Source organism: Anomalospiza imberbis, chromosome 26, assembly GCF_031753505.1.
Source record: "Anomalospiza imberbis isolate Cuckoo-Finch-1a 21T00152 chromosome 26, ASM3175350v1, whole genome shotgun sequence".
In the NCBI taxonomy this organism is placed as follows: Eukaryota; Metazoa; Chordata; class Aves; order Passeriformes; family Viduidae; genus Anomalospiza; species Anomalospiza imberbis.
In genome coordinates, this window is record NC_089706.1 from 5,411,566 (window position 1) to 5,433,868 (window position 22,303).

General features: G+C 59.5%; 1 protein-coding gene across 1 annotated transcript; it reads right to left on the reverse strand.

Annotated features, from left to right (window-relative positions):
• Window positions 1–1,233: 1,233 nt before the first annotated feature.
• Window positions 1,234–17,727, reverse strand: ARL8A (ADP ribosylation factor like GTPase 8A). Its single transcript, XM_068173590.1, has 7 exons — window positions 17,370–17,727; window positions 9,262–9,342; window positions 8,265–8,338; window positions 5,995–6,088; window positions 4,833–4,900; window positions 3,161–3,231; window positions 1,234–3,037 (listed from the first exon to the last, which is right to left on the reverse strand). Exons 1-7 carry the CDS (start codon window positions 17,490–17,492, stop codon window positions 2,988–2,990), a joined length of 561 nt encoding a protein of 186 aa, XP_068029691.1. The 5' UTR covers window positions 17,493–17,727; the 3' UTR covers window positions 1,234–2,987.
• Window positions 17,728–22,303: the final 4,576 nt, after the last annotated feature.

Below are 22,303 nucleotides of genomic sequence, written 5' to 3' on the forward strand. Positions count from 1 at the left end.
GGCCCTCATCCACGCACCCACTGCGGGGACAGAACTGTCCCAGGAGAACGGCTTCAGGGCATCAGGGTTTCGAAGCCCACATGGCCCCGGCAGGGCAGGGAGGGTCAGGGAGCAGGGGGGTCAAGGAGCAGGCAGGACGGATCTGCCCGAGGGCAGCCTGGCCACGGCAGCCCATCCACCGGAGCTGTTAGAGCTCCTTGTCCCGAGTGCTGGCAGCCGCCCCAGCCCCGAAGTGCCGGGGCGAGGGAGACGGTTGCCAGGGGCACTGAAAGCGAGGGGCTCACTGCGGGCTTTGTGCGCAACACCCACCGGGCTTCACGCGCGCTTCGCTTTCGCAGAGCCGTTTCCAGGGAAACAAAAGCCCCAGTTTTCTTTCGAGAGCACAAAACTGGGTTTTTCCTTTCATCCTCCTCCCACCAAGCCCATGCTGGGCCCCACAGTTTGAGAGAAGAGGGGTCTCGTCTCGGCACAGGGATGCAGAGGGGCTCAGAGCCCAGGCCATACCTTCAGTCCCGTGTGCCCGGGGGTGAGCGGGGTGTGCCTGGGGGGCTTTGGTGGCTGTGGGGTGGTGGGGGAGGGCATCTCTCATGTGCCTGGTCCACATCGCTCCGTCCTGAGCCTGGGCCAAGGGCGAACAAAGCCAGGCTTGTGCTGCGGCCCCGCGGGGCTGCAGGCGTGGGGAGGGGCAGGGGGTGCAGGCAGCACTGTCACCATGGCCGGTGGCAGCACCCCACGGGCTGGGCTGAGCCCGGGCCTGCTCCCACGCTGCTGCCTGGGCAGCTGACAAGCGCAGGGCAGGGGCCGCCCCCGGGGACATGGCACGGAGGGACCCCGGCAGCAATGGCCACCAGCTCCCAGGGACACGGGGAAGGCCACCCCCAAAGGACACAGGAGCCCTGCAGCAGTGGGCACAGCGCCCAGGAGGGAGCAGGGAGAGGGGGCAGAAGCACTGCAGGCCCCCCAAACCCAGCAGGACTCTGCAGCAGTTCTGAGACACAGCAGGGGCAGAGGAAGGTCCAGCAGCAATGATAGCCATGGATGGAGTGTCCCAGCTGGTCCTGTCACCCAGGCCAAGGAAACAAGGCATCTGAAAGCATCAGAGGTGCCTCCAGCACCTCTTGGGTGAGCATGGCCACACAGGTGCCCAGGGGATAGGGACCTCCCTCCCAGGCAGGGCCCCCAAGGATGGGTGGCAGAGATGGCGAGGAAGTGACATGACAGCAACCACACCCGCAACGCAAAATTGTTAATTTATTATTAGGAGGCAAAAAAATTGTACAGTTACAAGAATCATTTCCCAACAGAGGTCAAATCTGAGTCAAAATATCTCTTACAAAAAAAAAAGGGGGGGGGGGGCGGGGGGGAGACAACACTTTACAAGTCGTTAAATTAAAAAAAAAAAAAAAAACAACAAAAAGAAACCTCTCTTTGTGCAATTCTGCAAAAACAAGAACAGAAGGTAAATTCCTGGCCTGATGCCCTGGAGCTGAGGGGGAAGAGGCTGAGAGGGGCCCTGCAGCACCCCCGGCCACCTCCACCCTGTGCCCCAGCCCTGTGCTGGGACCGGCAGCTGCCTCCCCTGCACACCCACCCTCCAGTGCCAGCCCAGTCCCCCCAAAGTGGCCCCAAACAACCTGGCCAGGCCCCAGGCTGCACCTCAGAGCTCCAGCCCATGGCACAGACATGGCACAGACAGCCACAGCCTTTGTCACCCCACAGGACTTCCACAGTCCCCCCTCTGTGCACACACAGACCTGACCATTGTCCCCACAGGCCCTGCTGCCCCCTGCCCCACAGCTCCCATGCCTCCCAGCCAGGGCAGCAGAGCAGGGGTGGCATGGGGAGCAGGCACAGGGAGCAGAGCCCGGGGAGTAGGAATGTGGTGCAAGCATGGGGAGCAGGACATGGGGAGCAGGCACAGAGCACAACCCATGGCTCTGGTCAGCAGCACTGAGGGTGCACAGATGTTCTGAGCATGTCTCCAGGTGCCTCCATGTGTCCCTCCCTCTCTGGAATCCCAAGGGATGTCCCTGGCCAGGGCAGAGCCAGCAGCCCCAGCTGGGCACAGGCGGTGCCACTTGGCACGTGGGGAGCCAGCACAGCTGTCCTGAGAGGTTTCATGGGGCTGAGGCAGCCCCGGGACAGGTGGGAGGCAGGTGCCAGCCCCCAGCTCCCCCAGGGGCTGCTGGCATTGCTGGGCCCCCAGCACTGGCACCAGTGCCCCAGGTCATCCCCCAAGCAGCCAGGCTGGGCAGTGAGCAGGATTTGGCCCAGGCACAAGAGCAGGGGACACATGGGGCAGGGGGACAAGTGGCCCTGGACCCCAGAGAAGGGTTAGGGAAGTGGAGGCAGTAGGGGGAGGCTGATGGCAGTGGCTTGTGGCTAATCCCTGTCCCCCGGCGGGGTGAGGAGCCTGCAGGTGGCATTGACACGCCCCCCCCCCCAAGCCTGAGGCAGGCAGGGCAAGGTGGGCACCCCCAATACCCCCAGGGTGGTCTCTGCCTAGAGGCAAGAGCAGGACACCCAGAGAAGGGAAAAGGGAGCCCCAGGGGACCTGCCTGCAGCTGGCACAGCCCCATCCCCAAGGGCTGCCTTCTGCTACCACCCTCCTCCTCCTCCCAGTGCTGACCCTTGGCTGGCCTCGGGGAGCCTCAGCTTTCCTACTGCTCACAGGGCCCAATTTAATAACAGCACTATCCCTTAAATTAAAAAATTAAAATATATATACATATATATATACTGTATACACAGACAACAACAGAACAGTGCCAAAATGGAGGAAGAGAGGGGGAGGAGAGGAAAGGGGGAGAGGAGGGCAGTCGGACATCTTCTTTACAATAAAAACAAGGACTCTGCCCCAATGTCAGCAGAGTCTGGGGTCCCCTAAAAATACCCATCTAGAGAGAGAGCTGGAGGGACAGAGCAGGAGAGAGGGGCGTGGGCTTGGACAATGGCATCTTCCCAATCCGAGCCAGGCCCGCGGGACCTCAGCTTCGCCTGGACTTCGAGTGCTGGATAAGCCACTGTAGGGTGATGTCTGCAGAGGCAAGGGGACACTTAGAGCCTCTGTCTCTGGCTGTCACCTCCCCCTGTACCCGGGCAAACGCATGGGCACAGGCTGCCCCCCACGCCCCCCGTGACCCCAGCCCACAGCACTCACCAATGTTGTCCTTTTCTTTGCAGGAGATGGAATAGCAACAGATCTCTCGGTCCTGGATGGCAGAGAGGTTCCTGTGGGGAGGGAGCAAATGCTGGCTGCAGACTCTGAGCTGTGTGGGGTGGCCATGGGAGACACCCCTGGGCAGCCCCTGAAGGGTCTCTTTGGACTCTGTCTCTGAGACAGGGCACAATGGAGGGGCAGCAGCTCCCCAGGCTCTCCAGGAGCTGTGTGTGGGTCAGGCGAGGGTACCATGGCTCCATGCCTGAGGGGCAGGGTGGTCTGGGCTGGGGGCTATGTGACAGGGCAGGAGGGACCCGATCCCATGGAGACCCTGGCCACCAAATTCCATAGGTTCCCCCAGCCCTGCAGGCAGATGAGGCAGGGAGGTTTTGGGAGCAGCACATGGCGGGCAGCATGGGAGCTGCACAGGTGCCCACGGTCCAGAGGTGCTCTGAGAGGTGGCTGAAGGGAGGAAATGCTGTGAGTCAGTGCAGCATCCCAGATCCCCCCTGTGGAGGAGCCCAGTCCCACTGCCCAGTGGGGTATCTGGGAGAGACCAGCTCCAGCAGCCAGTGCCACGCTGTGCCGGCCCCCACGCCACCATGTGGCACGTGGGACCCAGCCCTGGCACTGGTGGTTCCAGCTCCTCTGTGTCTCCACAAGGTGTCACCTTGGACATCCTCAGCCACACGACTCTGCCAGCCCACCCAGGCCCACAGTGCCACCCCAGACAGGCGATCATGCTGGTGGGGACACAGCAGAACAGGGACGGGTCACACTGTGTCACACCCCCTGTGCCTGAAGGTCACACTGTGTCACACCCCCTGTGCCCCACGGGGCACACTGTGTCACACCCCCTGTGGTCACACTGTGTCACACCCCCTGTGCCCCACGGGGCACACTGTGTCACACCCCCTGTGGTCACACTGTGTCACACCCCCTGTGCCCCACGGGGCACACTGTGTCAAACCCCCTGTGGTCACACTGTGTCACACACCCTGTGCCCCAGGGGTCACACTGTGTCACACCCCCTGTCCCCAGGGGTCACAGCCCCTGTCCCCAGGGGTCACACTGTGTCACACCCCCTGTGCCCCAGGGGTCACACTGTGTCACACCCCCTGTGCCCCAGGGATCACACCCCCTGTGCCCAGGGGTCACACTGTATCACACCCCCTGTGCCCGGGGGTCACACTGTATCACACCCCCTGTGCCCCAGGGGTCACACCCCCTGTGCCCAGGGGTCACACTGTGTCACACCCCCTGTGCCCCACGGGGCACACTGTGTCACACCCCCTGTGGTCACACTGTGTTACACCCCCTGTCCCCAGGGGTCACACTGTGTCACACCCCCTGTGCCTGGGGGTCACACCCCCTGTGCCCCAGGGATCACACCCCCTGTGCCCGTGGATCACACTGTGTCACACCCCCTGTGCCCCACGGGGCACACTGTGTCACACCCCCTGTGCCCCACGGGGCACACTGTGTCACACCCCCTGTGGTCACACTGTGTCACACCCCCTGTGCCCCAGGGGTCACACTGTGTCACACCCCCTGTGCCCCAGGGGTCACACTGTGTCACACCCCCTGTGCCCCACGGGGCACACTGTGTCACACCCTCTGTGGTCACACTGTGTTACACCCCCTGTGCCCAGGGGAGCACTGGCCCACTTACATCTTCTCGATGAGCTCCTTCTCATCCAAGGCACCGGGCAGGTCCCGCTTGTTCCCCAGGACGAGGACCTGCAGGGCAGGACAGGGGACACCTGAAGCGCCCGGCCACCAGACCAGGCAGGAACCTGCTTCTGCTACTCAGCAGAGCCTGCTTGTGACACCAGACCGCCCTGGCTACTCCGCTAGGATGTCCCAGACAGAGAAACCCCCTTCAGCAGCATTCAGGAGGCAGAGCACTTCAATTAACTGCCTTAATTAGCTGTACACAGCATCTCCTGTACACTCCCTGCTCCCAGTGTGGAGATGGCCCCACAGCATGTCCCCTCTGAAGGGCACCAGCATCTGCTGTGCCACCCAGGACATTCTCCCAGGAGCCTCTCACTGTCTCTGGGCAAAAAGTCAAATGAAATGGCTAACACTGACTTTATCCAGCAGGAGCAAGCTCTAGATGCTGGGCAGAGCACACTCTGCAGGCAGGCAGCCCAAACCAGGATCAGCTGTTTGTGCCATCACTGGTCTCTCCCAGCAGGACTGGTTTGTCCCTCCGGAGCAGCCATGTGACTGTCATCTGACAGTGCTGCCAACGCTGTGGCTGCCTGCATGGGCCGGGCTCTGCAGCAGCACACGATGAGCATCTCCCCACCCCAGTCCCAATGAGAGGCTTGTTCTCAGAAGAGAGCCTCCATAGGCCTGCAACTGCAGCCTGGTATGTCAGGAGCTTAATTTAGCTGGCAGTGGACATTTGGGATCCATGGCAAGATCTTCAGTTAGCTCCTTTCAAAGGATGCTGATTTGGGATGGCTGGTGCACAGCCCACCTGACAGGAACAGCATACCTGTGACATGTCCCACCTCCTGCACATGTCACAGCCCAGCAGCTCCTCTCACAGCAGACAGCACCTTCCTGTCACACCACAGATCAGGTGCAAATCCATGCGAGAGGACAGATTTCACCCAGGGGACCTGATCTGTGCTCTCTGCCCCAAAGGTCCCTCTGTGTTGCTTGGCCCAGTTCTGACCTAGGAAGGGTCATTGTCCCAGCTGGCTCCATCAGGAGTGCAGCAGGGAAGTGATGCCTGCAAGGAAGGGGAGCTCCTCCTTGAATCTGCTCTGCAAGCCCTGGCAGTGCCCACCCTGGGGACCACGACTGAGGCACCAGCTCACCGGGATGCCCTGGAGCTGTGGCTTGTCAAGCAGGTTGTGCAGTTCATTCTTAGAGGCCTCTATCTTCTCCTGGTCAGCAGCATCCACCATGTACCTGCAAGGGAAGGGACAACCCTGAGCACAGGTGCCCAGGTCTCCACGGCCTCATGCTGTGCTGAGGTCTGTGCCACCCCCAAACCTCCTCCCACAGCAGCTCACTGCCCCCACTGGAAACTGGGCCAGCACGTGGAGGTGGTTGATAACAGGATCCTTCCACCAGGATGCCTCTTCCCAAGGATGGCTGTGGAGCTGAGCCCCTCATGTCTCCCAGGGGAGTGGGGGAGCACCTCATCCTTGTCTCTGCAGCTGTCACCCTGCTGACAGCAGCCACAGGCTGGGCGAGGGAAGGCCAGGCAGGATAACAACACATGCACATGGCAGCTCCCTTATAAACACTCAGGACAAGCAGAGAAGGCAGAAGATGAGGATGCAGAGGTGACAATGACCCAAGAAGGGGAAGGACCTCCTCATCCCATCAATGGGGTAACTTTGGGAGGGGCCATGGAGCACGTGGATGTGAAGCCGGTGGCCACCAATGCTTCTCTGAGCAGAAGGGGAGATTTGGGAAAGGATTTTGTTCATAAAGGCCAACTTTTATCCTGCAAATGATGTCAGTGAAGCCAAAACTTGGGCGAGGAACTGATCAAAGCAGCCTTCTTTTCAAAGATCAAGAAGCTGGGAGAGAAGGAGTGAGAAACACCAGCTCATCAGGCTTTGGGGAGTTACTTAAAAACAGGAAAAGTGCTACTAACTACTAAAGTGCTTAACACAGGAAAATGGGAACGCTGTGCCGAGAGGGAAAAACACCCCCAGGGACTGCCCCAGCCCTTGGCATGTTGGGCATGAGGGGGGAGCTGAGAGCAAAGGGAAAGGGACCTGACAGAGCTCAATGTGACGAGGGCAGGCTGGAGTGTGACCTGCATGCTCACAGGTCCTTCTGCTTCCTGACAACCACATGGGCCAAAATTACAACATTATGGAAGGAGGCAGCAAAAGGAGTGAAAAGACTGAGATTTTATCATTCCAGCAAAGCTCACTGTAATAAAAAGTGTAACAAAAACACTCCTGCAGGTCCAAGGCCATGTCCCACCATGGTGACAGTATGCAAGGGTAGGAGCAGATTCCACTGTCCCAACATGCAGAACAAGCAGTACCACACTCCTCCTCATCTGCCAAGGCTTAGAGCTGAGAAGGGCAGCACAGAAAGCAGCCCTCCAAATCTCAGGGTATGGTCACTTGGGAAAGAGCCCATAAATCTCATTTTCTGACTGGATTTAAGTAATCCCAGTATGGTGTCCCAAGATCAGTATTCGTCCTTTGGAACAGGCAAGCTGCTTCCCATGAGTGCCTTGCCATGCTTACCCCAAGCCTGGACTCCCTGGGATTGCTTTTCCTGCACTGTTTGCAAGCAGGGGACACCCAGGGACACTGAGATTTGCTGACTCAGTAGTGGGTGAGACTCCTGCTCTCAGCACAAGATTTATCTGGCAGCACATAAACATCCTGACCTGGAAACCAGCCTCTCCTCTGGAAAGGGCTGAGCCCCACGACCCGGTTTGCTCAGCCCCTGTGGTGAGCAGCCAGCACAGAGGATGCATGGGAGCCTGGAAGGGTGAGATCTGAGCAACAGAGCTGGACTGAGGGATGCTGGAAGGGAAGAGAAGGGTCTGGCACAGCTGGAGGGACCTGGCTGTCCTTTGCTCAAAGCCCATGTAGACATCAGTCCCCATGGGAAGTATCTGGAAATAAGGAGGCTCAGGGGGACCTTCTCAGTCTCTTCAATTCCTCGACAGGAGGGTGGAGCTAGGTGGGGGTTGGGCTCTCCTCCCAGGAAACAAGCAACAGGACCAGAAGCAATGGCCTCAAGTTGGATCAGGAGACGTTTAGGTTGGATATTAGGGAAAATGTCTTCCCTAAAAGGGTGGCCAGGCCCTGGCACAGGCTGCTCAGGGCAGTGGTAGAGTCACCATCCCTGGAGGTATTCAAAAACCATCTGGGAACATATTCTAGTGGTGAATATGGTGGTGTTGGGTTAATGGTTGGACTCAATGATCTTAGAGGCCTTTTCCAACCTTCATGACTCCATGCTGATTCAGTGATTCCAACTCCTGACACGGGTGTCCAGCTCAGGCAGCAAAGGCACCCCAGCATTCCAGGGTGGGGTGATGCCCCCAGCCCCTGGCAGGACTCAGCAGCAGCAGGGGGTGACAGCAGGGCTCTGGGATACTCACACGATGGCACTCACTCCACGGCAGTATCGCTCCCACATGCTGCGGAACCGTGGCTGCCCCCCGATGTCCCAGAGCTGTGACAGGGAGATGGCAGAGTTACCCTGGCACCGTGCCCAGCACCCCACACTCCTGCCCAACACTCTTCCCCCTCCACATGGCCACCTGGGGCATCCTCTCCTCTTCAGCTCAAACCTCAGGAAGAGGCTCCTGACTTGATAAAAAAGGGAGAAACCTCAGGAAGGGGAGTGGAGGATGCTGAATCCCCCCGTGGTGTGCCTCTGCTGGCATGGAGAAACCCCTGGCCCAAGCTGGATGCTCCTCCCCGTGCCCATCACACCTCCTGCCATTTCCCTGAGGCATATTCCATTTAAGAACATTCTGCACACTCTCAAGTGTTCCTGCAGCAGCCAGAGATCCCCCAGCCAGCTTTTCAAGCCTGTCCAATAGCTATTTCCCAGTATAACCCCAGGCCCTTGAAAAATCCAGAACAGGTAGAACCCTCCTCTTCCTTTGCTCCCAAGGCAGAGACCACCACTGCAAGCCATGACCTGTTTTTCCCAGCACTACCACCCTCAGCAAGGTGACCACATCCATAAGTTCCTACCAGCAAGCCAGAGATACAAGGAAACCTCCAGCTTTGCAGCCCAGACTGACTCTCATTGCACAAGTCTGGATCTCCTCCAGCCCTGCCCTCCACCTCCTCTGGTGGGTACCTGCAGGATCCTAACAGGGCAAGTCTTTCACTTCCAGGTGGTGGAATCACAATCCCTGGAAATGTTAACAAAACACCTGGATGTGGCACTTGGAGACACAGTTTAGTGGTGAACGTGGCACCCCTGGTTAGACTCGATCTTAAAGTGACTTTCCACCCTTAATGCTGCTATGCTTCTATTCTATGAGCTGCAGCTGGGATCCCTGGAATTCTTCCACCTCCAGCAGAAGAGATACCAATCTCCCTCACCTTCACCTTTCATCCCAAGTAACAACGGCATCTTACCTTTATGGTAACATTCCCTTTGGTGATCTTCCTCATGTTGAAACCCACTGTCGGGATCATGTCTTCATTGAACTGTCCTGACTGCAGGGAACAAGGTGAGACAGCGTTAGGAGGTAGAGGAATGGGGCCAGCCTGCCCTGGCAGGGCAGCAAGGCTGACAGCCTGGGATAACCCCAAAGGCTCTGCCAGCCCTGCCCTGGGCACGGTGCAACCCTCCTGCAGGTCCACGCCAGGAGCACAGAGCCCAGGAGACACGGTGCCACCAGGACTAGGGAATGCTGCTCTTTTCCAGCTGCTGGGAGAAAGCCTGGTGGGCAGAGGGAAGCCATTGTGTCATTGTGCCAGGCTTGGTGAGCATTTTGCATGTAAATCACCCTCTCTTTGTACACTTTTGTTATTAGTAGTGTTGCTTACTGTCTTATCTCGTTGCTGTTTCTAGTAAATTGTTCTTATCTCAACCCATCATCTTTGCCTTTTGTGCTTCCAGTTGGAGGGGGAAGGGGAAGCAGAGGCAGCCAACACCTAACACCAGTGGGAGTACCAAACTGGGGAATGCCATTCCTAAACCATGACACTGGCTGCTGCAATGGGCACAGGTGCCCTGGGTGTCCCAGTGCAGTCCCCAACCCTGCAGCGAGCTGCCACCCTCAGCCCTGGACTCACTGTTGTCCCAGTGGGCTGGGGGCTTGCCCATCCCAGCTCTCTCAAGCTCTTTGTGGGAGGAGGCTGAGGCCTTGCTCCTCTGCAGTGACCTCGGATGAGGCAGCCCTGGAAGGACCCCCGAGGTTCCAGGCTGGGCTCCCCACCCAGGGAGCCACCTCCTGCTCCAGCTCTCTTCTAGCTGCAAGTTTTGGGGGCACCAGCATGTTTCAGACTTTGGACCATTTATGGCCCAGCTGAAACCAGACTGACTTCTGCTTTCAAGAGAGAGCTGTCTGCACTGGTACCCCAGTTCTGCATCCTGCCTGTGCTGGGTGACTTGGGGATCACAAAGGGCGCCCCTCCTGCCCCCAGAGCTGCTCCCAGTGCAGCTCCAATGTCTGTTGAGTTTATGCATCAGATGCACGAGATCCCTGTGGGGCTGCAGCAGCCCAGCCCTGCTGTGGAACGGGTCAGGCTTGTTGGAGCAGTCAGCAGGAGCAATCCCCCTGTTGCTGCTGGCTCATGAGCCCAGGAGCCCAGCACCACACCAAGGGGTCTTGTGAGAAACGACCCTCACTTTTAAAATGTTAAAGGTTTATTAAACCTTAACAAAAATACAACAAAAGGACTGAATAAGGAAAAATTACAGCACTGGGAGACCCTGTGACTACCAGCCACGTGCTCATCTTCAAAATGGATTTATCTCCAGCCCCTCCTAGAGTCCTGTCAGTGACTCCTTCCCTGCTGCCCAGGGGTGCAGATCACTTTCTTACACCTCGGCTGGAGCTCAGGTGCTGCCATAGCACCGAGCCAACCCTCCCAAACCCCCCGAGTACCGAGGCCATCCCATGATAACAAGGAGGGGAGGATACATTACAGTAACACAACTCTGCATGTACAAAACTTCCCTTAACACACACACAATGTTCACCCCTCGTTGTGAGAGCCAAGCATCTCCTTGCTCATCTCTAACAGTCTGGCAATGCCCACCCCACGTTCCAGTGTGCTGCCCAAATCCCAAGGCTGCAGGGCAGCAACCACCAACCATGGCAGAACTCATCCTAGCAGGTCTTTGCTACCTTAAAATCCTCAGATTCTTGAGGGCTTTTCTGTTAGTTAACACAAACCTCAAAACAGGAAGTCATTTTTGCTATTTTGTCATAAGCAGATTTTTGTGCCTGGTTTAGCCTGTGGCTCCTCCAGATGCACCACATCAGCAAGTCCCCAGGGTTTTCCTGACCTCTTCCAAAGGCTCTGCAATACACCCTGCTTCCCTTTTTCACATCCCTTTTGCATTCAGCAGCAAAAGCCAGCAGCCAAGGGGGGTTCAGGCCACGCTGCACCCAGAAAACACTGTGAGGAAGGGCATGGGGAGAGGAGGGGAAGCAGGCAGGGATCCACAGGGGACATCTCCTGTGGACTGAGGTTCAACACACAACTGAATTTTATGAACCGAAGGAATTCTCAGGCTTTGATCAGTGGGCACGGAGAGCAATTGCTGAAGAGCTCTTGGAAGCTGCAGGCACTTCCCTCAGGGATCCCAGACCACATCATGGAATCTACTGGCTGTGCAAAAGATAAGGTTCCCATGTGATAGAAGCTTCTTCCAGGAAGGGGTGATCTGCAGGAGCCAGGAGTCACCTCTTCCTTCCTCCACAGGTGGGGCAGAGCCTGTCTGTGTGAGTGACCACAGCCTTGCTCTCTGTCCCAAACCCCTCTCCCACTGCAGCACCTGCCTCCAGGCTGTCCACGGCCAAGGGGCCAAAACAAAACTACTTGAGCTGTCCAAAAGAGGCTGAGTGGGGAATGCAAGGCACTGAGCTCCAGGATGGCTCACATGTGCTCCCTGCTGTCCCAGCACCCACAGAAGCATCTTGCACGTGCTCCTCCTCCATCAGCTCATCCTGCATCAGCTGTTCTCTGAAAGCAACTCTCAGTGGTGGAAACACAGAGTTTTCTCTTCCCTCTCCAGCTACCCCTGACACTGGTGCCTTCAACGTATTTTCAACTCCCTGCAGGGTCCAGCCATGCACAGCTCCATTGCCAGGAAAGCAGTGAGCACCCAGATGGAGACAAGCAAAAGCTTCACTGGACACACTCTTCCCCATATTTTGGTTATGTTACGGACATAGCATCCATGCTCACCCTGAAGATGATGCCAAGCCACACCAATTGCTTAAGAACAGAATTCACAGAATGACTAGGTTGGAAGAGACCTTCGAGATCATTGAGTCCAACCCAATTCCATCAGGAAGCACAAAAAGTCTTGCAGGCAAGATGGATTTTGTGGCCACAAATGGCAGATCAGGCCTTTACATACTCCAGTTTATTGCTGGTTTTGCCAGGGTCACCCACTGCTCTGCCCAAACCACTCTGCCTTGGTGCCCAGCCCCAGCCCTTTCCAGCTGGGTCACTGGGAGAGGTAGCCAGAAATCAGCTTTTGCCAGGGCAAGCGGTGCCCCCAGCTCATGCTGAGCCCCATCCTGACACATGCACATGGGCACCACATCACCTGCCACTTCAGCCGTCAGCCCTGGCTCAGACAGGGCTGGGACCTTGGCTCGCTGGCACATGCAGAGAAGCCACCTCACCCCGCCCCTGCTCTGGTGAGCAGCATGCAGGGCTAAGGTGGCCAAGCCTTCCTCCTCACTGCAGCCAGGTGGCTGTCACCCTGTCCCAGCACAGGATGACACTGAACTGATGTGACCTGCTCTAGATACATCACTGCTGGCTGTTCTGCAGCCCTGCTCCCCAGAAAGCAGAGATGGCAGTGCTGGAAGCCCAGCCCTGGGTCTCTGCAGTTGTGTCTGCACCAGAGTATGGCCCTCTGTGGGACAGGCAGGAGCCCAAAGCACCTCGGCTTGGGTGTCTCCCACCACTGCCTGGACAATCCCCCAAACTGCCCAGCCTGGCACTCCTGCAGGCATCTCCTGCCATTTGGCACTTGAGTCCCTGCCAAACCCTGTCCAAGCTCCAACATGGAGGGAAACTTACACATAAAATATATAAAAAAGAAATGTTTTATGGTGTGAGAGGTGAGGCTCTGGCACAGGTTACCCAGAGAAGCTGTGGCTGCCCCATCCCTGGGAATGTTCAAGGTAAGGCTGGATGGGGCTTGGAGCAAACCAGGCTAGTGGAAGGTGCCTGTATGTGCCTGCCAATGGTAAGGGTGTTGGACAAGGTGATCTTTAAAGGTCCCTTCAAACCCAAATCACTCTGGGATCCTATCTCAGGAAAGCTACACTGTCCATTTTTCTTGGCTCATGTTGAAAGAGCTTCCAGCAGCATGACCATGCCTCAGCCAGATTCTCCTCCTCTTCCAGGAATATGGAGAAACCGCCTCCTCCCCCAGAAAACATGATGTTAAATTATGAAGCTAAGGTGCAAAGACACACCTGTGGAGGGCCCAGGTGCTGCATGTGGAGGCAGAATGACCATGAGGCAGCATGAGAACCCATGGCCACCTCCCACCCATGCTGGCCCTGCCAGACCCCGCTCAGGGGGCACACCCAGAGTTCCTGGGAGAGGTGGGTGTCAAGACAGACCGGCACAAATGCATCAGAACAACATCTCCCGGCTGCTTCATCAGCATCTCTCTGCTCTACCTCCCCAGCAAACCCTGGGGACCTTGCACACCTGGAGCTGCACGTTCCCTCCCAGGCTCATCCAGGGCACGTCCTGCCCAGATGGTCAGCTGGCTGGCCAAGGGGTCAGTGTCTCCCTGAGGAGGGGTGGGAGCAGGTGCTGAGCTCTGCAGTCCTCTGAGCCACTCCCAGGCCATGCCTCCCCTGGCAGTGCTGCTGGAGAGCTGGCTACCTGCCCCACCATCCACCATCCTACCTGGTGCCAAACACCAGGCTGATGTGGCTTCCCAGGATGGGTCAGGTTGGAAGGACCACAGTGGGTCACCTGATCCAACCTCCCTGCTCAACCAGGATCACCCCAGAGCACGTGGCACGGCATTATTCCCAGACAGCTCTGGAATGTCTCCAGGGAGGGGGACTCCACACCCTCTCTGGGCAGCCTGTTCAGTGCACAGTCACTGCACAGAAAGAAGTTCTTGCTCATGTCCAGGAGGAACTTCCTGAGCATCAGCTCCTGCCCATTCCTCTTGTTCCATTGCTGGGCCCCAGGGAGCAGAGCCTGGTGCATCCTCTGACCCCTCCTAGCAGACACTGACAGACACTGATGAGGGCCCCGCTCAGCCACCTCTTTTTGTCTGTTTGGCTCAACAGCCTCAGCTCCCTCAGCCTGTCCTCACAAGAGAGATGCTCCAGTCCTGTCAGCATCTTCACAGCCTCCACTGAACTCGCTCCAGGAGCTCCATGTTTTCTCTTGCAGCACTGGTCTGAATCACTTTCCAGGCAGGGCTGGAGCACAGGATGGTGCTCCAGAGCCCCCACCACATGTCCAACACCCTGGCATTTGTGCCTTCACTCTCTTGGAAGACTCTAGCACAGGTAGAGTGCATGTGATGTTAAAAAGCAGCTGTGCTCTCTTGTTCTAACCATGGCCTGCACTGACAGGTTTTGGGCCCCAGCACCCGCTGAGGAGCTCTCAACACCCTTGAGTCATCCATGGCACCACCAGACTGGAGAAAAGGCAGCTAAAAGCCCGCTAGCTTCAGGTTAAATCAAGACCAGGTGTATCTACAGTTTTCACTTCTCCTTGCAGGAAAGACTTCAGGCCTCAGCTATCAACAGCTAGGAAAAGAAAGAATAAGTCCTGGAAAATCAAAGTTCCCACCCCAGGCAGGTGACCCAGGAGGAGTCACCCTGATCATAGCTGCCTTCTGCAAAGTCTTTGCCTGGCACAAGCACAGCCTGGCTGCTGGAGGGAGCCACCCACCTTCCAGGGAACCAGAGTCCACTTTTCAGTCAGGTGCAGCTACAAATCCTGCAAGAAAAGGACAGTTCCAACCCCCCAGAGCAGCTCCGGTCCCAGAAAAGCTTCTTGCAACATCTCTCCAACACCTAAATCCCATACTTCTTCAGTTCAGGTTTTATCCCCCCACAAAGTCCAAATCACAGCTATTTCCCCTTCCAACAACCCCATTGCAACACCCTAAAGCCAGGCGCCTCCAGACCTTCTCAGGCAGTTCCTGTTGAGTTGGCATTTCCTGTGCCATGCTTCCCTTTCACTGTGCCCAACAAGTCCTTCTTTCCAGGATGTCTTCTCAAAAGTTGGTGCCCCTTTTTGTCTGCATCTGCCACAAACTTGAACTTTCCAAATAACCTGAGAGGCCAAACTCAGCACCCTGAGCCTGACTGCTGTGTGAGGGTCTCAAACACCCCACAACAGACCTGACAGACCAGCAGACCATGGTGCCAACTTCAGCCACCTCAAGAGGTGCTGTAATTCCTTAAAGTCCCTCTCCCCTACACCAGCAATCCTGGCAAAGCAGAGAGAGTCCCAATGCATGGGTCTTGCCAGTGGGGTCCTACCCACGGTTGAAGTGCCAGGTACAAAGTATTTACTCACAGAAGTAAATCCCACAAAGCTCACACTGAGCCCTGTCTGCCCCAGATGTGGCTGGGAGAGGAGGAGGCATGTGGGGAACAGGGAACTGAGGAACACCAACCCTTGGGGTTTCCAGCCCTACGCAGGCAGAACAGTGCAGCAGGTCTCGGATAAAGCTCCATCACCCTTCACAGCTTAAGTGGGTGAATAAAACCAACATTAAATTTCTTTGCCATTTTTAAGGTAGCCTGGGTGCTGTTAACAGGCAGCAGCACCCAGCAGATCAAGAGCAGGAGCAGCTCACACGTGGCACCAGCACATCCCACCCTGGCATGGGATTGCAAAAATTGACTATTAAACAAGCAAATGAAAGGGAGAGGTCCCCCCAAAATAGGATTGGTGCTCAGGGTCACTGCCCCAGAACCAAAATGCTCCCTGTCCCCAGACGCTGGTGTTGGTTTATGGGGGGAACCAGCAGGAGATTGGAGCACTGAGAAGTGACTTCCAGCAAAACAGCTTGAGAGCAGGAGTGCCATCGTCTCCAGGATGAAAAGCATTTTGGGGTGTCCTCTCTCTGCCCCTAGACACTTCAGGAAGGACATTTTCATCCCTCAGCACCTCCCAAAGAGCAGTGCAACTGAGCCTCCATAAGAGCTGAAAATCCCCTCTGACAGACCAGCAGCTTCCAGCACCCTGAGCAAGCACCAACAACTCGCTCTGCTTTGGAGCCATGGCAGGCACGGACTTCCGAGCAACCGGGGGGCAGGGGGAGAACCAGGGTGGATCTGCATCCACCTCCCTCCATGAAACCCTCGGGGGACAACAGCCCAAACCCACCCCTTCAGGATCCTCCCGCCTCGCACCATCACTGTTGAGAGGGCGAGATCAACCCGAAAAGCCAGAGGGGAGACTGCCGAGCATCCCCACGGGTGAAGCCACGCCCTGGGCTTCGGGATCCAGGACACGCAGCTCCTGATGTACTGCTGGATGCAGGGAGCCGGAGGAGGCAGCGCAGCCGGGGAGAGGCCGGGCTTGGAGGGCCCGAGGCGGGCGGCGCTGCCCTGCTCCGCCGGGCTACTGCAGGAGCCGCCGGCACCCACAGCACGCTGCTGCTGGCGGAGGCTTCCCGAGGAAGGCCGCCGGGCAAACACCTCCACACCGGCCCCCAGGCAAGGAGCCCCGGTGGCACCGAGCCCGGCAGGGTCGTCACGAGGCGCCACGGACGATGACAAAGCGCCCGCTGCTACCGGCCGAGAGCGGAGCTCCCGCAGTGCCCCGGGCGGCACGGCCCGGCCAGGGCACCGGCACCGCCCGCTGACCGCGGAGCACGGCCGGGGCTCCGGCCCAGAGCGCAGGGCCGAGCCGAGCCTGCCCCAGGGCCTGCTCCGGCTGCGGCCCCGAGCACCCCCTCGGCTCCGGGGATGCGGGGAGCAAACGCTGCGGTTTGCCTGGGCCGCCCCGGGCCTGCACCACACACCCCACACTGTACCCCACTGCTGCATCCCGCGTCCCACACTGCACCCCACTGCTGCACCCTGCACCCCACTGCTGCACCCTGCATCCCACACTGTACCCCACACTGCATCCCACTGCTGCACCCTGCACCCCACCCTGCACCCCACACTGCATCCCGCATCCCACACTGCACCCCACTGCTGAACCCCGCACCCCCTCCCCAAAGGTATTTTCAGGCTGGGGTGAGATAGGGCGGAGACGTTCTGAGAAATACCCAGGGGTGCAATGGGGACATGCAATGGGGATGCAATGGGGGTACAGTGGGATGCAGTGGGGATGCAGTGGGGGTGCAATGGGGATGCAATGGGGTGCAACAGGATGCAATGGGGATGCAGTGGGGATACAATGGGGATGCAATGGGGGTACAATTGGGATGCAATGGGAATGCAATGAGGGCACAATGGGGATGCAATGGGGGGTCCAAGGGTGAAGCCCTGGGTGGGCACGTGACCCCTGGGGGATGGGGCGATGCGGGGCGTCCCCGGGCTCACCGCGATAACGTTGACGAAGGTGGTCTTGCCCGAGTACTGCAGCCCCACCAGGGTCAGCTCCATCTCCTCCTTCCAGAACAGCGCCCGGAACCAGTCCAGCAGCTTGTTGAAGAGCGCCAGCATGGTGCCGGCCGGGCCGGGCCGCGCTGTGCGGGGCCGAGTTGAGCCGAGCGGAGCCGGGCCGGGCCGGGCCGAGCGGGGCCGAGCCGAGCCGAGCCGAGCGCGGCCGGGCCGGGCAGGGCAGGGCCGAGCGAGGCCGAGTGGAGCCGAGCGAGGCCGAGTCGGGGCGGGGCCAGTCGGGGTGGAGCCGGGCAGGGCCGAGCGGAGCCGATCGGGGCCGGGCGGAGCCGATGGAGGCCGAGCGGAGCCGATGGAGGCCGAGCCGCCGCCGGTATTGTCCGCGCGCCGCGGGCCCTGCTGCCGCACCGGGTGGGGCCCGCGCGCCGCCTCCCCCGCCCCGCTGCCGCGCCCCCTGCCGGCCCGGAGGAGCCGCTGCACCGCGCTCCGCACGGCCGGCTCCCCGGGACAGCCCGGACAGCCCGGACAGACCGGACAGCCCGGAATATCCCATAGCCCTGCCCTGGTCACTGCCGGCATCCCCGAGCCTCGGTAACCCAGGGCTCCTCAGATCGCAGTACGGCCTGAGGGAGGGGGGATGCACCCTCGTACCGCCGCACCCCACAGCCCTGCACCTCCCGCCGACCCCACCCCTGCACCCCGACACTCCTGTACCCCAATTCCCCTGCAGCCTTCCCCCCGTGCCCCCAGCACCCCCAATATCCCCCCAGCCCGCACTCCTGTGCTGCCAGCACCTCTTCACCTGGTGCCTGCTGCACCCAGCACCCCCACCTCCATCACCCCTGTGCCCCCCGTGCTGGTCACCTGCACCCAGCACCCCCACCTCCATCACCCCTGCGCCCGCCGTGCTGGTCACCTGCACCCAGCACCCCCACCTCCATCACCCCTGCGCCCCCCGTGCTGGTCACCTGCACCCAGCACCCCCACCTCCATCACCCCTGTGCCCGCCGTGCTGGTCACCTGCACCCAGCACCCCCACCTCCATCATCCCTGTGCCCCCCGTGCTGGTCACCTGCACCCAGCACCCCCACCTCCATCACCCCTGTGCCCCCCGTGCTGGTCACCTGCACCCAGCACCCCCACCTCCATCACCCCTGTGCCCCCCGTGCTGGTCACCTGCACCCAGCACCCCCACCTCCATCACCCCTGTGCCCGCCGTGCCGGTCACCTGCACCCAGCACCCCCACCTCCATCACCCCTGTGCCCCCCGTGCCGGTCACCTGCACCCAGCACCCCCACCTCCATCACCCCTGTGCCCCCCGTGCTGGTCACCTGCACCCAGCACCCCCACCTCCATCACCCCTGTGCCCCCCGTGCTGGTCACCTGCACCCAGCACCCCCACCTCCATCACCCCTGTGCCCCCCGTGCTGGTCACCTGCACCCAGCACCCCCACCTCCATCACCCCTGTGCCCGCCGTGCTGGTCACCTGCACCCAGCACCCCCACCTCCATCACCCCTGTGCCCCCCGTGCTGGTCACCTGCACCCAGCACCCCCACCTCCATCACCCCTGTGCCCCCCGTGCTGGTCACCTGCACCCAGCACCCCCACCTCCATCACCCCTGTGCCCCCCGTGCTGGTCACCTGCACCCAGCACCCCCACCTCCATCACCCCTGTCCCCGCCGTCCTGGTCACCTGCACCCAGCACCCCCACCTCCATCACCCCTGTGCCCCCCGTGCTGGTCACCTGCACCCAGCACCCCCACCTCCATCACCCCTGTCCCCGCCGTCCTGGTCACCTGCACCCAGCACCCCCACCTCCATCACCCCTGTCCCCGCCGTCCTGGTCACCTGCACCCAGCACCCCCACCTCCATCACCCCTGTGCCCCCCGTGCTGGTCACCTGCACCCAGCACCCCCACCTCCATCACCCCTGTCCCCGCCGTCCTGGTCACCTGCACCCAGCACCCCCACCTCCATCACCCCTGTCCCCGCCGTCCTGGTCACCTGCACCCAGCACCCCCACCTCCATCACCCCTGCGCCCGCCGTGCTGGTCACCTGCACCCAGCACCGGCAGGTGCATTCCCTGCAGCCCTGGCAGTGCCCTGCCACAGCTGGCACCAGCCCCTCCAGCCGTGCCACGGGGCACACCCCAATCCTGCACCTGTACCAGCCCCCCTGCACCCCAGCCCCCCACACACCTGGGAGTGCCACTGGGACCCCTGGCACACACGGCAGGACTGAGCCAGCCCGTGGGGCTGCTCCTCTGCCCTCCTGTAGCCCATTCCACTGTCCCCCTGGTGTCACCTGTCCCCCTGGTGTCACCTGCCCTAGGTACAGCCACCTGGCCAGCAGCCAAGGCAGGAGCTGCCCCTGGCCATGGGTGCCCCTTGCCCAGGGCTGATGGCAGGTGCATCCAAAGGAGGGTGTGGCAAGGTGACACCAGGGGTGGCGAGGCCCCAGCAGGGACCCTGGCTCCTGAGGCTTGGGAACACCGGTGGGTGAGGGGGGGACCTGGAGGTCCAGCCCTGAGGGAGGTGCACCCTGCTGCGATGGGAGCTCCATGGGCACAGAGAGGACCTCATCCACCTGCTGTTTCCTTCAGTGCAGGGCCAGTCACTGTTTTGGTGGCTTTGGAGGCTGTGCTTTGAGCTGGTGCTTGGCCTCAGGCCTCAGTTTCCCCAGGTGATGTCGATGTGATGGTTCAGGTGCAGGCTGCAGGGGTGCAGGGATGGTTCAGGTGCGGGCTGCAGGGGTGCAGGGATGGTTCAGGTGCGGGCTGCAGGGGTGCAGGGATGGTTCAAGTGCAGGGATGGTTCAGGTGCAGGGATGGTTCAGGTGCAGGCTGAAGGGGGTGCAGGGATGGTTCAGGTGCAGGGATGGTTCAGGTGCAGGGATGGTTCAGGTGCAGGCTGAAGGGGGTGCAGGGATGGTTCAGGTGCAGGCTGCAGGGGTGCAGGGATGGTTCAGGTGCAGGCTGCAGGGGGTGCAGGGATGGTTCAGGTGCAGGCTGCAGGGGTGCAGGGATGGTTCAGGTGCAGGCTGCAGGGGGTGCAGAGATGGTTCAGGTGCAGGGATGGTTCAGGTGCAGGCTGAAGGGGGTGCAGGGATGGTTCAGGTGCAGGGATGGTTCAGGTGCAGGGATGGTTCAGGTGCAGGCTGCAGGGGGTGCAGGGATGGTTCAGGTGCAGGCTGCAGGGGTGCAGGGATGGTTCAGGTGCAGCCTGCAGGGGTGCAGGGATGGTTCAGGTGCAGGCTGCAGGGGGTGCAGGGATGGTTCAGGTGCAGGGATGGTTCAGGTGCAGGCTGCAGGGATGCTGAGGGTGCTGGGGGTGCAGGTGTTTGAGGGCTGCAGGCAGTGTGGGCAGTGCTGGGGGGGGAGATGCAGGGTGCAGGGGTTGCAGAGGTCCTGGGGTACTTGAGGGTGCAGGGTGGGATCAGTGCGGGGTGTGGGGTGTGCAGGGCTGTGCAGGAGGGTTGGGGGCCAGCAGCCAGGGTGGCACTGGAGGGTAGGGGGTGCCAGGAACCCTGAGCAATGCCACAGGAGCTGACAATTCCCACCCGGAGAACGAGACACAAGGCAAAGGCACAGCTCCCTCGAAGGATGTTCCTGTGAGAGCTCTACCCAGCCTGCTGCCACAGCCGCCTCCAGCCATCAGGTTGGGCCCTGCAGCCTCAAAACCCTCTTGCTTTGGCCCTGCTCAGCTCTGCTGGGCTGCTGGGTGCAGAGCTGTCCCCAGCTGTGTGCTGGCTCTGCTGTGCTCCCCCACGCCGTGCTGAGCGCACAGGCCAGGGGCTGTGCCACACCAACAGGGCTCATTGCAGCCCTGGGGATTTGAGCCAGGCCTAAAGCAAGGACTAACACAGCAGGCTGTTTGCAGTTCTCTCACAGCAGGCCCTTTATTGCAGCAGTTGCTGGGGAGAGCCCACGTGTAGAGGTTGCTGGTGCTCTCGTGAGAGACAAAGTGCCGAATCCACTGCCTGAGACAAATGGGTGTGCACAGGAAACAGGGAAACTGGGTTGGGGTTCCACTCACCTCACAGCCCCTGACAATTAATGGCGGGGAAGTTTCCCTCATGTGCTATAAGTCACGGGGAAGCTGACTTTATTTTTGGAGACAGAAAGCATTTTGCTTTCCAAGCTGCTGCAGCCTGCTCAGGATCCCTGTGCTCCCAAAGGGAGGCCTGAGGAAGCAGAAATGTCATTGTTTTCTGTAATCACCCCTTCAGAACTCCTCATACCAGTGAAAAATTGATCATCCCGCAAATCTTGCATGTAATTTCTGCTTGAAGATCTTTTTTTTTTTTTTTTTTTTCATTGAATCAGAGGATTGTTCAGATGGGAAAAGACCTCTAATATCACCGAGTCCAACCATTATCCCAGCACTGCCATGGTCACCACTGAACCATGTCCCAAGTCACCATCCTGCAGGATGGTGACTCCACCACTGCCCTGGGCAGCCTGTGCCAGGGCCTGGCCACCCTTTTAGTGAAGAAATCTTTCCTAATATCCAATCTAAACTGCCCCCAGTGCAACTTGAAGCCATTCCCTCTCCTCCTGTCCCTGTTCCCTGGGAGCAGAGCCTGACCCACCCCCAGGCTGTCCCCTCCTGTAAGGAGTTGTGCAGACCCAGAAGGTCCCCCCTGAGCCTCCTGTTCTCCAGGCTGAGCCCCCTTCTCAGCTTCTCCTGGTGCTCCAGACCCTTCCCCAGCTGCATTCCCTTCTCTGGACATGCTCCAGCACTTGAGGTGTCTTTCTTTTCATGAGGGGCCCAAAACTCTACCCAGCATTTGAGGTGGGGCCCCACAAATACAGGGGGAAACCAGATTTTTAATGAACATTCCAGCCCAAAAAATGTCCCTACACCAGTTTGGAGCTTCCCCCCAGCATTCCTGTAGCACTGAAGCTGTTAG

Excerpts from the sequence above, each read along its gene's own strand:
- ARL8A (XM_068173590.1), bottom strand. The coding sequence starts at position 17,492 with ATGCTGGCGCTCTTCAACAAGCTGCTGGACTGGTTCCGGGCGCTGTTC. Across the intron at positions 4,901-5,994 it reads CACAGCTCCAGGGCATCCCG|GTCCTCGTCCTGGGGAACAA; the intron begins GTGAGCTGGTGC and ends CCTGCCCTGCAG. Across the intron at positions 3,038-3,160 it reads CAAAGAAAAGGACAACATTG|ACATCACCCTACAGTGGCTT; the intron begins GTGAGTGCTGTG and ends TTGCCTCTGCAG.